General features: G+C 33.8%; 2 protein-coding genes across 3 annotated transcripts in view; one reads left to right on the forward strand and one right to left on the reverse strand.

Annotated features, from left to right (window-relative positions):
- LOC124353222 overlaps positions 1 to 16,809 on the reverse strand; it is a 133,346-nt gene that overhangs the window by 84,185 nt on the left and 32,352 nt on the right. The gene's annotated exons all lie outside the window — the stretch shown is intronic.
- The window catches only part of LOC124353221 (orexin/Hypocretin receptor type 1-like), a 72,549-nt gene that overhangs the window by 42,387 nt on the left and 13,353 nt on the right, over positions 1 to 16,809 (forward strand). For both annotated transcript variants that reach the window (XR_006921582.1, XM_046803120.1), the window contains 3 exons: positions 5,199 to 5,372; positions 6,583 to 6,677; positions 9,158 to 9,295. Coding sequence is in view for 1 of the 2 variants with exons in the window: in XM_046803120.1 (XP_046659076.1) it covers positions 5,199 to 5,372; positions 6,583 to 6,677; positions 9,158 to 9,295 (407 nt within the window). In the remaining variant the exon portion in view is untranslated. The remainder of the gene's footprint in view (positions 1 to 5,198; positions 5,373 to 6,582; positions 6,678 to 9,157; positions 9,296 to 16,809) is intronic.

The raw sequence follows: 16,809 nt of genomic DNA on the forward strand, positions 1-16,809 counted from the left end.
AAAAGGTATAACACAACGTTTCAAGGATTGGAATCTATCCTCTTCATCAGGTGGGAGAGGTATTAGTACATACAAAAATAACGAACAGAAACAGCGAAGAAAAGGGTTCGAACATACCACTACACGGTGCCGATGAAAGAGCCGATATCGCCATTCTTGTTAGTATCCCACTATAGCCTGTGCTTCTGTGATGTGTGATTATCCTCGTACTTGTGATTTGTGTTCGGGACCTCCAAAGAGCTTTTATATATGTTTAAACCCTTTTATTTCCCTTCACTTCTTTCTGTTCATTATTTTTGTATGTACTAATACCTCTCCCACCTGATGAAGAGGATAGATTCCAATCCTTGAAACGGTGTGTTATACCTTTTAAAACCTACAACGACGGCAAATGTCCGAAATCCTGACATCACAATTGTTTTATTTTACTCTTTTCTTTTACGCTACCTATTAAATTACATCAATATTACGCGTTTCTTTTCAGTCATGGTTGTACGACACAAACGTACAACTTGTGTTAAAAAGAAAAAGTAACTCAATTTAATTACCAACTAAATGTAAAGCCATCCCATAATGTTCTATTTAATTTGTACTCGTAATAACATTAAATCACTTATAACAGCTGCAGACTAGGTAGTGTGTACCAAATAATATAATTTCATATTGCCTGAGAGATACCTAGAATCTAGTGTCTGCCTCAAACAAGTGGTAAGGAAGCCCCACAATACCAAACTGGTTTCTGAGAAAACGCTCAGTGCTTCCAACGTCTTTCTCAGAAATATTATTCCTTATCATCAATGTAATGGACTCGACTATGGACAAATATAGCTGTTCCTCAGATACTAATTTTCCTCGTCGTGATTATTAGTTCAACCAATCCGAAAGTTTGGAAACACTATAACGAGACCGCACATAATGTACCCCCTATAGATTTTGTACAGTTTGCAATAAGTATCTGCATAAGTTACAATGTTGGATATAAGAATATCTTATTGTTTTTTCCATGTACTAATGGTGTTACCGTAAATAAATAAATAAATAAATAATAATAATAATGTTTTACAGAAGAGAACATTAAAGAGACCATATGTTAGAATAAAGTACACAGCCTTAAAGGATCTTCAAACATACTACGACATTGTTATAACTATAACATATTTGCGTATGGTGCAAAAGCTATGTAATGATGGTTAACGTGTGTGTACTTTACTTGGAGATGATAATTGCAATAACTAAACCACATAACTGCCGTAAAACCGGTAATGGATTATCTTAGTGTGTTTTATATTTAAGTTCCAAATACACGATGTTTATTCTTTGGAACTTTGAGTTTTCTGGAATAACAGAGCCACGATTAAATCAAAGTCGTTTCATTTACTAATAAAATAACAGACAAAAGTACGTTATATTGAGCTGACTCAGTAATATGTGTTCGTAAATATCGTAAAAAAGAATAAATTGAATTGAAAACTGATTAAAATAACATTGTTTGCAAATCAGCGTCTTATCATTTACATCTATATGAACGTATTGATTTTTATCATTGAGAAGTAGAATATGAATTTGGTTTACGGCGCTGAGAACAAATAATTGAAAAAGTCTTATCTGATTTAACTACTTTTATTGTAATTAGATGTTATCTAACGATTTTATATAAAAACTGCTTTTATAAAAAGACATGTTTGTATAATTTTGATTGAACACAGAACGGTCAGTGTTGGTCTTGGTAATTACAATTTTAAATAATAAATAGAAATTATCTGTAATGTTTTAATGTCATATATTATGGTAAGTTTAGTTATTAAATTTTTTTAACAGAATTAATCATTTTGCTAACATCGTTGTTTTATCGGAGTTGGGGTTTTGGTTTTGAGAGTAATTAGTTATTAATATTCAAGTGCGGAGGCACTTGAGTCGTCAGGGGTGACATCGGGAATTGCTTTGGTACGGTATCGTATAATTCTAGTGCCAGCTCTTCCCGCAGAATTCCTCAAAAATTGCTCAGATTTCCTAAATAAGACTCATCCCTTATTTACATAGGTCGGTAAACCTTGTACTATTCTAAAATAGATCTTGGAAATGTATTCCAAACCACCTACATTCAAGAAAATGTTTCGAATTAAACCCCCTTTTCAGATACCAAGTGTCTAAACCTAATTTTAGGAAATAAGATTGCTTTAGTGGACCACCAGAAATCTTCAGCACGATGGTATCTGACTGACTCAGCAATGCTTTGTGGTACGTGGCCAATGAAAGTTTACTAGTAGCAATGAAAGTTTGCTAGTAGCAATGAAAGTTTACTAGTAGCAATGAAAGTTTGCTAGTAGCAATGAAAGTTTACTAGTAACAATGAAAGTTTACTAGTAGCAATGAAAGTTTGCTAGTAGCAATGAAAGTTTACTAGTAGCAATGAAAGTTTGCTAGTAGCAATGAAAGTTTACTAGTAGCAATGAAAGTTTGCTAGTAGCAATGAAAGTTTACTAGTAGCAATGAAAGTTTGCTAGTAGCAATGAAAGTTTACTAGTAGCAATGAAAGTTTACTAGTAGCAATGAAAGTTTGCTAGTAGCAATGAAAGTTTACTAGTAGCAATGAAAGTTTGCTAGTAGCAATGAAAGTTTACTAGTAGCAATGAAAGTTTGCTAGTAGCAATGAAAGTTTGCTAGTAGCAATGAAAGTTTGCTAGTAGCAATGAAAGTTTACTAGTAGCAATGAAAGTTTGCTAGTAGCAATGAAAGTTTACTAGTAGCAATGAAAGTTTACTAGTAGCAATGAAAGTTTGCTGTAGGAAGCATTCTGAGGCCTATAGTGTGAGTAGGTCAATACAGATAAGAATTTATAATAATGATTATCATTGAAATAGGAAGTCAGAGTGGTATTGTAATTGTAATTGTAATTGTAAATGTTATGCATTCAATATCTCAAAAACTGTTAAGATAAAAAGGGTTTTGTTAACGGTTTTGTTAAATTTGTAACGGTTGCCATATTGAAACGAAATTGTATACTAACCTGGCCAACGAACTAAGGTGAGACATTTATAGGATACATTTTATTTCCTAGTCTCAACTCGTTTCAGCATTTGACTTGTAAACGATACACACATACACAGGCTTATACTCTTTTGAACGGTAGGTGTTTTGGGCTCTGGGAATAATATTTTAGATGAAGTTAGGAAGGAACAATTTCGTTAGGACAAAAAATACCACGAGGATAACTGCAACATGAGGTTGTTTTGCTTCGTACGCAAAATCTACCTAAAAGCTATTTATTTGATATTGCCAGCAATAAAAGTGTCAGTGACGGAGAGACAGGATATACAATCAATCGTTTAATAGCCTCTGGTTCCCAGAACCGATTCTCATTTAGGTCTGGGTTTACATACGAGCTTAAAAGGGCTATATGTAATCGCCCTTTGTGGAAGATATTGTTGAGGGGCAAATTGAGGAAATTCTGGAATATAATATATAAGATGAGACAAATTAAATTATAAATAAACAAAAGATAAATATTAAAGTTCGAAATAAAGAGATAAATGCATTAACCTTTAAAATCATGGCAAAGATAGGGTAGTATGAAAAAGATATCCTTTCCGCTCTTGTGGAAGGATAACTATTCTTATACTGTATATTGTAAATTATTGTACAGTATATTATATTACGTCACGTCTACTAATGAAATATGACGACATCTGCGACTAAGCTCCTCTACACACTATGGAATTATCGTGCAAACCACCGTACGTTTGATATCGCACGATTTCACAAACAGCAATTCGTCGATCTTTGGAGTGTTCTTGCTCTTCTTCTTCCGTGGGTAGTTTATAAATGAGTCGTTCTTCAGTTGTCTGTAGATCGGACATTCCAACCCCAAGCAACGTACTTGTTAAATAATACGGAATAAGAACACGCTGCAATGACTGGATATGATAACTACCAAACATCAAAGCAGAGGTTATGCCAAACACCAATACATGGGTTTTTTTCAAAACCCAAAACAGGTGTTATGCTCAACATCAAAGCAAAGATTATGCCAAAAACCAAAACAGAGGTGATTCCAATCACCAAAACAGCGGTTATGCCAAACATCGAGGCAGAGGTCGTGCCAAACATCCAAGCAGAGTTTTTTCCAAACATCAAAGCAAAGATTATGCCAAACATCTAGACAGAGGTTACGCCAAACATCGAAGCAGAGGTTGTGCCAAACATCAAAGAGGAAACGACTAGTCTACAAACGCGGAAGAATTTGGCAGATGTACTGGAGTCTCAAGAGATATGAACTTGTCTGATATTACTTTATTAAGCAAAATATTGTGATAAAGGCTTGTGGGAAAGGGTCGTAAAATCTTAGAGCAGTGTTAGGATCATAAACGACCTTCATCATCCTATCAAGATAGTTTCTAGGAATTATCACCACCCAGCTTCTTCGGTTTTGAATCGACCATGAACTTTACATAAAGATAACGAAATTTTCCTTACAATATTATTATTATAGACTTAGAGATATTATAGTATTTGTTTGTACAAGCCACATTTTATTTATGTACATGCACTGTTACAGGTAAAAAACCTAATTACAACAGAGCAGTACTAAAAATTAAACAAAAACTACCACTTGTATGCAAGAAAAAAGTATTCATGAAAAACTATTAAACTCAAAACAACATATACAAGTAGTATACATAAATATTAATCAAAAATAAACTAGCAATAAACAAGGATACAATCACTTACTAATAGAATGAAAGACTACGGTATCTAACTTATGTCAGACTATGGTTTATATAATTATGCTTATAAATATTTATATATCAAGCACAGTTAAAAATACCCTTCTAAACTCACATAAACTGTTGTTAAAATATCTAAATATTGAGCCACTGAATTGTAAAGCCGCATCATTGAGACAATAGGAGAGTTGACTGATATATTAGTTCTAGAAAAAGGTATAGCAAACAGATGGTGGATTCTAGTTTTAATTCCGGAAACATGAAAACGAATTTTTTGTAGAGAAGACGGTTCCTGAACTTCATTTCTAACAAGTTTAAACAAATAAATTAGCAATAACAAATTACGTCTGGAATAAAGACTAGAAAAACTGAAATGAATTTAAAATGAAATATAATCAATAACTCATGTCTATGAATTAATTGAATCTAAGACTCATGGTACAGCTTGCCTGGCTATATATGGTTTGTTTGCAGGATATGTTCATCTACGTGATGATATTGACTCATCTGATGATCATTGTTGATCGATACCGTTTGATGCAAGGATTGTCCAGAATATCCACCCTTTTGACATCCTTGGGCGTCTGGATGCTGTCCCTATTCCTGGTTCTACCTTACCAACCCTACATCAGCTACATCGACCTGGAGGTAGGCGCTGTCTTTAGCTATGTCAGTTTACCACCGATAATTATTTTGCTTTCTATTAGTCAAGTACGTTTTAGTTGAAAAGGATCTTAAAATAGTCCACCATGAGTAGTGGATTAATTCAGAATTCAGAGCAGTTGTACTTGAGTAGTGATAGAAATAAACTAAAACTATCACTATATTACAGGTTTTTGATGACTTGTTACCATTCAACAGAAATGTCTGACCGAAACTCTAACAAGTATATTGTATTGCACCTACTTCACACTTCATCTTTTATTCGTGGTGATTCCTAAAATTTGTCACCAAAATCTTTGGTTGTCTGGAAGATAAAAAAATATTATATTTATCTCGTAATTTGGCTGGCTTGATATTAAATAAATAATATCAATAAGTAATATTAAATAATATTAAATAAAATTAAATAAATAAATATTATTTAGCACTTGCAAATATATTATATATATTGCAAATGAAAAATTAACTGTAGGATCAAATTATAAAGAGCATACTATAAAATCATTAGAAATCGTTAATGGTGCCCTTGTGTATAAGACTTTACTTACTATAATTGATATGATCTTTTTAGAAAAGTTAGAGAGAGAGAGATGGAAGGAAGATTTATATTGATAGTAAAATATTTATTGAATAGGATTTATGATACGGAGAAATGTTTGGACGGGTTTTTTTACAACACATTCTAGGATACCAATTCAGTGTAATGTTTATGTTGATTTATTGTAATCAATTTAAATATGACTACTTACAATACCTAAGTTTATGGTTTATGGCTTAATGAAATAATGTAAAACTCTATAATTTCTTAGAAACTAATCCGTAACCAATCTATGTTCTGTCACCAGAAGGAATTTTGACACATAAGGGTAATTTAAAGTTCTTGACGTAGAAACAGTGTGAATGATCCAGTGAAACATAATTAATGTATTTAAGTTTTCAATTATTATAGATTAAACAAGACAACGAGTCTACTGGGTGAAATATAACGTAGATTAAGGACAGAAATTTGAGTTAAGCAGAAATTTGAAGACCTATTAAATCCATGCTTAAAGTCTTCATTAAGAGAGATAGAGGCAGTTTGGAGTACATCTTAAATTTTATATATATTTATTTATTCAGTGGTGTCAAATGACATCGTCATGCATGAAGAGGTTAAGAGAACAGAAACATTAACTGAGATATTGATGTGTTCCAGAAGTACCTTGGAACTCAGTTTCACCATGTAGGAATATGCACAGCCTCAATCACAGGTTATGTGAAACAATACACCCGCGCTCTGGTACAAGTGATGTAAGTATTAACCACATTCTTAGTTATATCATAAGGATGGTACCTTGTTTTTATAAGGATTCAAAAACTAATATTTGACAATATTGCCTTATTATGGATTAATTTACCCCAACGTTATCTACGGAGTGGTATTGTGGGGTCCCTGTGTAAACAACCAGTTGATGAAGAGTGTTAAAATTGCTGAAGCAAGCGATTCGAATGAACGCTCCTCTGAATTTGAAAGAGTCTTGTAGAGAAACCTTAGATAGTTTATGAACATCTGCCCTTACATCATCGACAATCTGCCCAGTGGGATAAAGAATGCCGCAGCACCCAAGGTGCTCAAAACTCCCCACCTTTTAGCGTCAGAAACAGTTTATAAAATTTCCAAGATTTGACTTTGAAGATCGCCCAATTGGAGATTCCATCAAGATTGACTTCGGCACTCTAGTTAGAAAGCTAGAAAATGGTTGAAAGATTTATGAATATTGAATTGTATGTTTGTATCTGATCTAGATGTTGTGATAATGTATAATATTTTTGCTCTGACTATTTTTGTATTAACGTTTGCTATACATGTAAAACATGTCTCTGCAATACACATTGATTGATTGTTGTGTTTTAATTTATGAATAGTAATATTCTTGTTCTATATTTTTCAAACGGCCCCCATGATTTACCTACACCACATTGCAGCTCCCCAAGCAGCCTGTCAGTCTGCTTCTTCTTGTTGCCAATTCTTCATGGTGCAGGGTAGTACTAGAGCGGGATTGAGCGCTCATTGTTGTCTCCTAAGTCTGTTTCTTCTAGAAGCAGTAATAACTGATGGGAATATAGAATAAATCCATCTCAATCCATGTGGATAACCATAAGGAAAGTCGGTTCAGATACTTTCCGGTCAGCATTCACTATACGGAAAGTACCTTTCCACTGCACTGGCGACATTCTGTATATATACCGCTCCTATCACAGAACGTAGTGCGGGACAGACCTAACTTGCCGCGGATGTTTTCCTTTAGACTGCTCAAAATAATGGTATTAACTCTATAGTTCGGGTATCCTACCTGAATTTGATGTCGGTAACCTTTCTTCATGTTCATGTAACTACAACTTCAACGTTCTTAGTTGCTAGTCAGCCGTGCTCACCAATCCAGAGCAGCATCATTATCTCTAGCCGGTCATCCTTATCTCTTGTGGTAATCACAGTGTTATTGTGCACATTCCTCATGAGGAAACTTCTCTTGTGCACTTCGCACGGAGAATCGAGAATTCATCCGTATTTGGGTCTCAGTATCCAACAGGAACTCTGCGTTACTGCTTTCGGTTGTCCAAGACTTCAGCAACTTATTCGTCCGTAAAGTAGGTGTGTATGTAGGAGTAGGACATGTACAAATCAGTCACTATTCACTTGAAACGCGTTCATATAAACATACATTATCTACGAGTTTTGGTTATTAAGTTTGAATGTTTAATACCAATTTAATGAAGTTAATGTACTTCAAATCTAAACAAAGCATGTTTTTCGAGACCGAATTTTGCATATTTTGTCTGATATCTCAGAAATGGGTGGTCTTACAGGTCTGAGACATATTTTATTCAATCGCTCAGTAATTTTAACATAAATTTCAATAAATTTAAGAACTAACTATCTTTACTCCATAAAAATATCAGTTTTGCTTTATTTCCTTTCGCTGGCCGTAGCTCGCTAACAAAGCGTCTTCGGACATATGTTAATATGATTTTTTTCATTATTTGGATGATGGGAACCACTTGAGAAGTTTGTCGGATTACTTGTGGAACACCCTGTACATCCGCCCAGTATGTCAGCGGACATGCCTAATAAACACTGACGCGCGTCAAGGTATGCCAGCCTACCAGAAGAGGCGTTGAAGATACAAACATCTCGGCACAATATTCCGTCTAGAATCTCCGAAATGTATTTCTTCATATGGTTTATGCAAAATTTCCAAAGTAATTCATGCTCTGGTTCAATAACTCTTCAATGCAGATAAATAGGACCACACTGGGGTAGTCCTCTTTCATTTAAAAAGTACAATCGAAATCGGTTCTCTGGTTTCGGAAATACACAAAAAAAAGACATAGAGACAGGAAGAATTGTATAAAAACTCCTTGTTGAAGTTGGTTAGAAAGGGAAAATATATAAAAGTATGGTGACGACATAAAGTAAGAGACAAGGTAGCAGCGAACAGATTAAGTAATACAATGACTCACAATACGAAGAAAAGTATTTTGATCTCCTTCCTGATGTCTCTTGAAACACGATTGTTACGTGGACTCCCTTTTACCAAAGTAATATAGTTTAACATATGAACATGCTATAATTTAAAACTGTTATTTAAGTCAGTTTGAAAACAGTCACCCCGAATATAAGATACAGTAATGAATTACACTTTTTCTAGTAATTAAAGTCATATAAACTTGGAAACTGAGTAAATTTTATCAATAAGCTTGTTTTTGCCAAACGATATGTTATGTTATAGGTATTTCGCTCCAGTGTGTATGATGTCTTGTCTATATCTTCGTATGCACAGAGATCTACAGCGCAGAAGAATGTACTGGGACGTGGTGTACGAGACGAGGACTAGTTTGGATTCCGTGTCCAGTCCAACAACTTGCAGGTGAGATTTTAAGCAAGTTTATGTTCTCTTTTACTCAGACAGAATGTACTGGGACGTGGTGTACGAGACGAGGTCTAGTTAAGACTCCTTGTCGAGCCCAACAACTTGCAGGTGAGCTTTAAGCAAGTTTATGTTCTCTTTTACTCAGACAGAATGTACTGGGACGTGGTGTACGAGACGAGGTCTAGTTTGGATTCTGTGTCGAGCCCAACAACTTGCAGGTGAGCTTTAAGCAAGTTTATGTATGTTCTTCTTTTACTCAGACAGAATGTACTGGGACGTGGTGTACGAGACGAGGTCTAGTTTGGATTCTGTGTCGAGCCCAACAACTTGTAGGTGAGATTTAAGCAAGTTTATGTTCTCTTTTACTCAGACAGAATGTACTGGGACGTGGTGTACGAGACGAGGTCTAGTTTGGATTCTGTGTCGAGCCCAACAACTTGCAGGTGAGCTTTAAGCAAGTTTATGTTCTTCTTTTACTCAGACAGAATGTACTGGGACGTGGTGTACGAGACGAGGACTAGTTAAGACTCCTTGTCGAGCCCAACAACTTGCAGGTGAGCTTTAAGCAAGTTTATGTTCTTCGTTTACTCAGACAGAATGTGAAAGTTCTACTATTTTAGGTAAAAGTCCTTCAGAATCGACTTACTTTTAGTTGTATGGTTACTGTATTAATTTTTACAATTTAAAACACTTGTATTATAGTATAAAGATATAAATTTAAAACTTCAGTAATGTTATAATAATAGGAAAAACTTAATAGAAGAAAAACGTAAATAATCAAATAATTAAGTTACAATGGTAATGTTGTGCTTGTATTTTAATAGGAGTAGGACATGGAACAAAAACTAACCAAGTTGGTAGCAACTTATCCATAATTTCCTTATACCCAATTCAAAATATTTATTTCAAGAAAACTGAGGTTACAATACTTTTTCAGCTTTACTATTAATATATATCCAACCAATCAGTTAAATACACAATTCTAAGGTAACCTAGACCTAGTTACTAAATTTTTTTTTCATAACATTTTTGTCATTACATGCTTGATGACAAACATTATTTAGAACTCCTAATAATGTAACTTTATTGAAGTAGAGAGAATTATATTTCATTCATAACTAGAAAACTTTAAATTAGGAAAAAAACTCATTTTAAACCATTGCATAAACAAATTGCCATGATTGTATTGAAATGACAGCAATAATAACAAACCAAGAAATCTCCTGCCATCTTAAATAGAATAAAAGCACAATTGACTGATAATGTTTCTACAAGTGAAAGTAACAGTTGATATCTTGTAAAAAATAAACAAGGAAATAACTTACTTACCTGACTTTATTGTTGTTCTAATCAACTGTACCTTAATATGACAGCACCATGTTTACACCATGAAAGTTTAGTCATGCAAATTGTTTGTTACAATGACGTTTTTTAAAATTTAATGATAATTTTCTTGTTTAGTACTTTTTTAACACAAAATAACTTTACTTCTATATTGCCTAAGTACAAACCTAAATCAACTTTTGAAACAAGAAAAATACTTTAATTTTCTAAAACTTGGAAAAGCTTGCAAATAATATATGTGACTTGGTTGATAAAAATGCAGACGGAAAACGATGCATTTTAGGACACACATTTGTAGGAACTTTTTGGTTTGTTTAGACCCCAGGAACAACATCCTGAAGTTTGTCGGTGTATTTCAGTTACACCCTGTATAATAATAATATGAGACAAACCAAATTACAGCTACACATTGTCAATAGTAAATTGAAATACCTTTACCTTAAGAGGAAAGATAATATTATAATGTAGTTTAGTTTCTCACAGTAAATATTTCAGTGCCTTCAGAAACGTAAAATATACAAAAAAGGGACAATTCTAAAAATATAATGTTAAACTTCCTTTACAAATGGCCAGTTCGTTGTTGCTCTGACACGTATACGAAGAAAATGTCAAAAATAATTCGACATATTGCCAGATTTGAAATCACAAAACAAAAACATGTGATATTTTTTCAAGTTCTTTTTATTTGCCGGAAAGAATAAGATTATCGCCTTTGCTTGGGGCCAAAATATTCTGTTATAACAGAACACGATAAAATTCAAAGAATTCCACATGTCCCAGGGCGATTATCTGGATTTTATTAAACGTTATTTTGAGCGGATTTCCAAAGAAAATAGCGTTATTTCAACTTCTACGTTTTTTTTCAAGTGTGAAGAGGAGCAGCTGTTTGAAATCTAACGTAATTTTTTAGCTAAGCCTGAATTTTAAAAACAAAATTTCAAACTGTAGTTAGAATTACATAGAGTTAACATAATATGTGACACACAGTGTGTTAAATGTGGTATTAAATGCACGAAATTCACTACAAGGTTTGGGCTACAAAGGACTGTTCTGTATTGAAAGGTATTAAACTGCTTTTTGCTGTGACTCCGTCAGTCACGGCAAGTAATCATCAAGCTCTTGGGCCTTTCATTTTTTGGCTTTATTTACTTTTCAATCGTAAATATAACAGTAAAAACAAGTACAACCAATCGTCACATGCATTGCATACCTTACAAATAATTAGCAGGCCAATCAAATTATAAACTAATACTAATTAAAATGTAGCACTTTTAATTCTTATTACAAGGATTGTATAAAATAGTTTCGTTAATCATTTATATAATAATACATATAAATAAAATAATTAAAATTAACTATCGTTTCTTCGACAAGATCTATTAACAATCGAACTTGACCTGTTAAAGTAAAGATGTCTTATTTTACCAGGCGAAGTTAGGGCTAAGAAGCCCTCCTAACACTTAACCTGAGGACCAACGGCTTAAAGGTGGCTTCCGAACCACCACCAACGGCCGAGCAGGCGGGCTGCTTGCAAGGACAGGTTCGCTCAGCGGTCACTCATCCAAGCAGCAGCTACGCTCGGCGTTGCTTGATCTGGTTATGTTGTAACCGTTGTACCCGCTACACTGCTCCATTGACAAAATTACAGATTTTATACAGAACGGTTACTAATATTCTGTAAATACATTTCTAGGAGGCTGGACGAAAGGTTGCTACGGTCTTAAGTATAGAATAACATAGCATACAGTAAAACGGCCGAGGCTATCGTTTACACTGATACTGTCGCTCTAGCTTTCTTGTACTTACATCCACTACGACATTTGATACTTACTAACTAAAGTACTGGAATACTGCTTGGAAGTTTGGGTGATAATTTGGATTTTAAATATACCTAGGTTAGATTCTGATGTATAATTAATGTGCCAAATCTGTCCACTAGGGGTTTGATGAGTGAGTATCAAACATCCAAACATGCTCACGAACGTTCGCATTGATTATACGAGTATATATAAAGGAACACGAATTTTGCCGAAATAAGGCAAATAATGAATGAACACGAATACGAACTTAAATGAACCAGACAAACTAGAAGATTTTTTTAGGACTGAGGAAATGCCGCATCCTATCTACATATTAAAACCATGCAAAACTAATCTTGTCTTTTGAACGAATTAAAAAAAATTACTGAATACCTTGTTGTGTTAGCCTTTTAATTCGTAACCTTATAAAATGTTATATTATATTCCATGCAAATCTAATAGATTACAATATTCATTAAAACTTTATTGGAAAAGTTGAAATTTTTACGCTTTCTTCGTTTCTGAGCGAGAACATTCCAATTAAGGCAAGACCCAAGATAAAGTTGTCTTAAACTTCTATTCTACATTATTAATAATTAGGATGAGCAAATCAAACAAAGTTTTATCCTGACAACCATCACTCATCCATTACTGAATATAATAAACTACTTATCTTTTTCAAACCATAGTATGTTTACAATAATGACTAAAACGTGTACGCAAAACTCTAAATTTTGGTTAGCTATTAATTAATCATAGTTTTGTATTAACTTGTGATTAATATTACATGAATTATATTTTTTGCCTGTGTGTTAGAGTATTTAAAAAAATATAATGAATTTAAGCTACAGGAATCTAATTTTCCCCATGATAGATTATGTTCAAAATTGAAGCTTATGCAAGAGCATTTGGAGAAGGTCAGATAAATCTGTGTCAGACCTACACTTGATGTTTTAAAATAATTAATTACGGTTATAATAACATCTAAAATTATTACTATACAAATAAAACAATATATTTCCATTGTATACACTAAATTGTTAAAACACACAGAACAAAATTTCTGTAATATTCTATCAACGGGTTAAAACGATGTAGACTGCTCTTAAACATTTCAACAGATAGGCTTTAAGTTTATCTGTAATACTTAAATCAATTCAGCTTTAAATAGGGTTAAATATTGAAGCAACAAAGTGTAAAATCAATACCCTACATACTCCATTAGATTTAAAAAATATTTACGAGTAAAAGGGTGTAAGGGTTTCTACGTATTCTCTGCACTTTGAAACGTTTCAATTCACCGTATCTGACAGGTGGGCTTAATAGTAAACATTTTAAAATTGTTAGCCATGGCAATAATAATAAACTTTATTGTGAACAGACAATGCACACAATCGTCCTACCTACCTAACCTAATCGTTCATTCTGACAATGAATAAACACATTATGCACTCACGTGAATATTTTATGAAATGGTTTTCCCTTTCGTCGCTTGCATCAGATTTAAACTCCAATAACTAATTTGTTAAATTACTTTTAGAATTTTTGTAAGTTAAAAAGTAGTGTTAAAATATTCGTCGTTGCTTTAGCTCATACAAGACGGTGATAAACACTAAACCCTCACTGGAACATTGTTCACAGCGATATCGTAGGTCTGCGGGAACTAGGAACATATTGCACGGGGACTACTGCAGATGTTCAAAGTGCAATTTATGAACTACAATTTTGGTGGGACACTTTTGAAATGTTATTACTGGCCCTAGTCTTTAATCTCAGTTACTGGCGTCTAGGTTTGAATTTTTTTGGGGATCAAAGTTGTTTTCATCACAAAGTCTGTCAGATTTAACACTGAAACATTGCAATAAATTCCTACAATTTCATCCCTTAAGTAGTTCTAAGTATTTAAATACCATCGACAGCAGGCCGAAGCCTGCTCAAAATTAAGTTTCATTATTAAGACATTATTAGCGAATTTTATGTCTAGAATATTTATCATTAAGGCGGGTTTTTCAATGCTTATTTCGATTCTGTACATTGTATACGCACCATTGTTTGCAAAGGCTGTATTTTAATCTCAAAGCGTGTTGGAATTACTGCAGTGTTAAAGTTATAGAAAATTAAAATAGGTGAATATTCTTGAAGCTGAGTTAAAATTTAATTAAGTATTGGGCACCGCTAAGGAAACTACTAATAAACTATCCAGTGCCTTAAATAAGATATTAGACATTATTATTGTTTTAAGGAGAAGCCGATTCCCTTTTAATCCTTATTCTGCCCGTCCTCATGGGCCACTGGCCTGTGTAAGGATCTTATCAAACAGAATAAGGGGGAGAGTCGATACAGTACAAGGTCGATGGTGCTGATAAAAAGTGCAACGGTCTCAGACAGGAGTCGAACCTGCGCTAACTCTAACTAAGACCCGAAGTCCAACGTCCTAGACCGCTCGGCCATCGGCACTCCCAAAACACATTACTCTAAAAATTTTAATGTGCATTTGCTCCCACATTAAATCCGGCCAGGTTCCGTTATTTCACCCCATGTTTTTATATTTTGGTTAAATTTAAATTTAAAATGGAATTTGTTATAGTTTTAAGGTCATTAAATGTAAATATGTATATATATATATCTGTACGGTATATTATGTGAGGTTGAGTGGTAGAGAGGGCTAAATAGCCCTAACTCCGCCTCTTGAATAAAGGCATATTTCATTTCATTTCATTTCATGTTTTTAAATCGCTACTATAGCCACGGAATTGATAGTTTTAACTATTTACGATTATAGATGAGTACGGAGGTACTAAACTAGATAGACACTGTTTGTTTTCCTTGACGACGTCTTATCTTATCAGCATCAGGCATGCCCAGACTGTTCTTGTTATTGAAATGAGACGAGTGCCTCCGGCCATCAGCGCGGGCTTCGGCAGCGAAGCCCGCGCTGATGTCAATAAAAGAAAAACATCCCTCGAGATAGTACCTATCAGTAAAATATAAAATTCTAGAGGGGCTGATCAGAAATATAAGTTGAAATGATTAGTTCACCTCAAACAATCAATTCCGTGGCTATAGTAGCGATTTAAAAACATGGGGTGAAATAACGGAACTTGACCTTTAAATCCTACTGAGGCGTTGGGTGCACACTTTTTTATTTAAAAGTGTTGTATTTAAATTGTAAATGTTATGTGGACCTCAAATACACTGCTTTCGCATTTCGAACGGCGAGAATTAGCTCAGCTCTGGTTAGTTAATTAACTTGTCAGTTGGGCTTAGACCTGTTTAATCAGGGTCTGTACAACAAGGATTGAAAGCTCTGTCTGACCGCAACAAGAAACGTATTTATGAAACTTGTGTCTGACATCTTTACACCTACGTTCCCTTATAAACAGGAGCGGGTTTCAGAAACAATTAAGTAAATGTAATATACTTATTTTAACGGTTTAAGTGTACTGAACATTCAGAAGTGTATTGTTACAGGCTTTATCGAAGATCAACATTTCAAGCCTATAAGTTCACTACAAATACAATTCATTTCCATTTTATGTTTAAATGTGATCTTTATTCATAAGGTAATATTTAATTTAATAGTATCTTCCTAAAATAATCCATGTGCCCTTACATAATATCTTCTTGTTGTAAATTCATACGATTCATACGTAGGACTGAGAAGCATACTATGGTCAAAAACATTATTTACTCCCGGTAAAAAGGGGAAACCATCACTAAGTTCATGAACATTTCAAAATAATTGTTTAACATGTTTTGTTTTCGGTCTTATTGCTTTTCGGACTGTAGTATAGGAAAGAATGGCTCGTTGAAGGATAATTCGTACCTGGCATAATCTGGAACAAAAGTTAGATGTCAGATTTGTCTTTGCTATCTGCATTGCAATAATGAACAAGCGCTGTGTTTTTAATCTATATTGTTGCAGGATAAAAATATAGTGGTGTTTGTGTGAGTGTTTCTCTATCAAGTAGAAATCACTGGACCGATTGTATTGAAATGTTATATAAACGTTATTAAGGCCCTTGGTTAACATACAGGCCTATTACTCTTTCGAAAATCCCTGAGGGCTACGCCCCACTGGTCCCTAAATTTTAAAGATCCTGTTAAATGTAATCAACTTTTCTGTGTGAATATTGTTTTATGACAGCACAAGTACTTGTTCAATCAATTTAACTATTATTATTAATTTGTTTACATATTTATAGACTTGAAAGCAAAGATTAAACTTGATGGAAACAAAACTTTTTATTTCAATTTTGTATGGATTGCTGATGAGCACAGACTTTATAATCAACGCGTATTCTAGGGATAATTAATTAAATACTTAACCAATCTTTTCTTCCTCATATTCATTGTATTGTTCATATT

This window comes from Homalodisca vitripennis, chromosome 1 (genome assembly GCF_021130785.1).
Source record: "Homalodisca vitripennis isolate AUS2020 chromosome 1, UT_GWSS_2.1, whole genome shotgun sequence".
Taxonomy (NCBI): Eukaryota; Metazoa; Arthropoda; class Insecta; order Hemiptera; family Cicadellidae; genus Homalodisca; species Homalodisca vitripennis.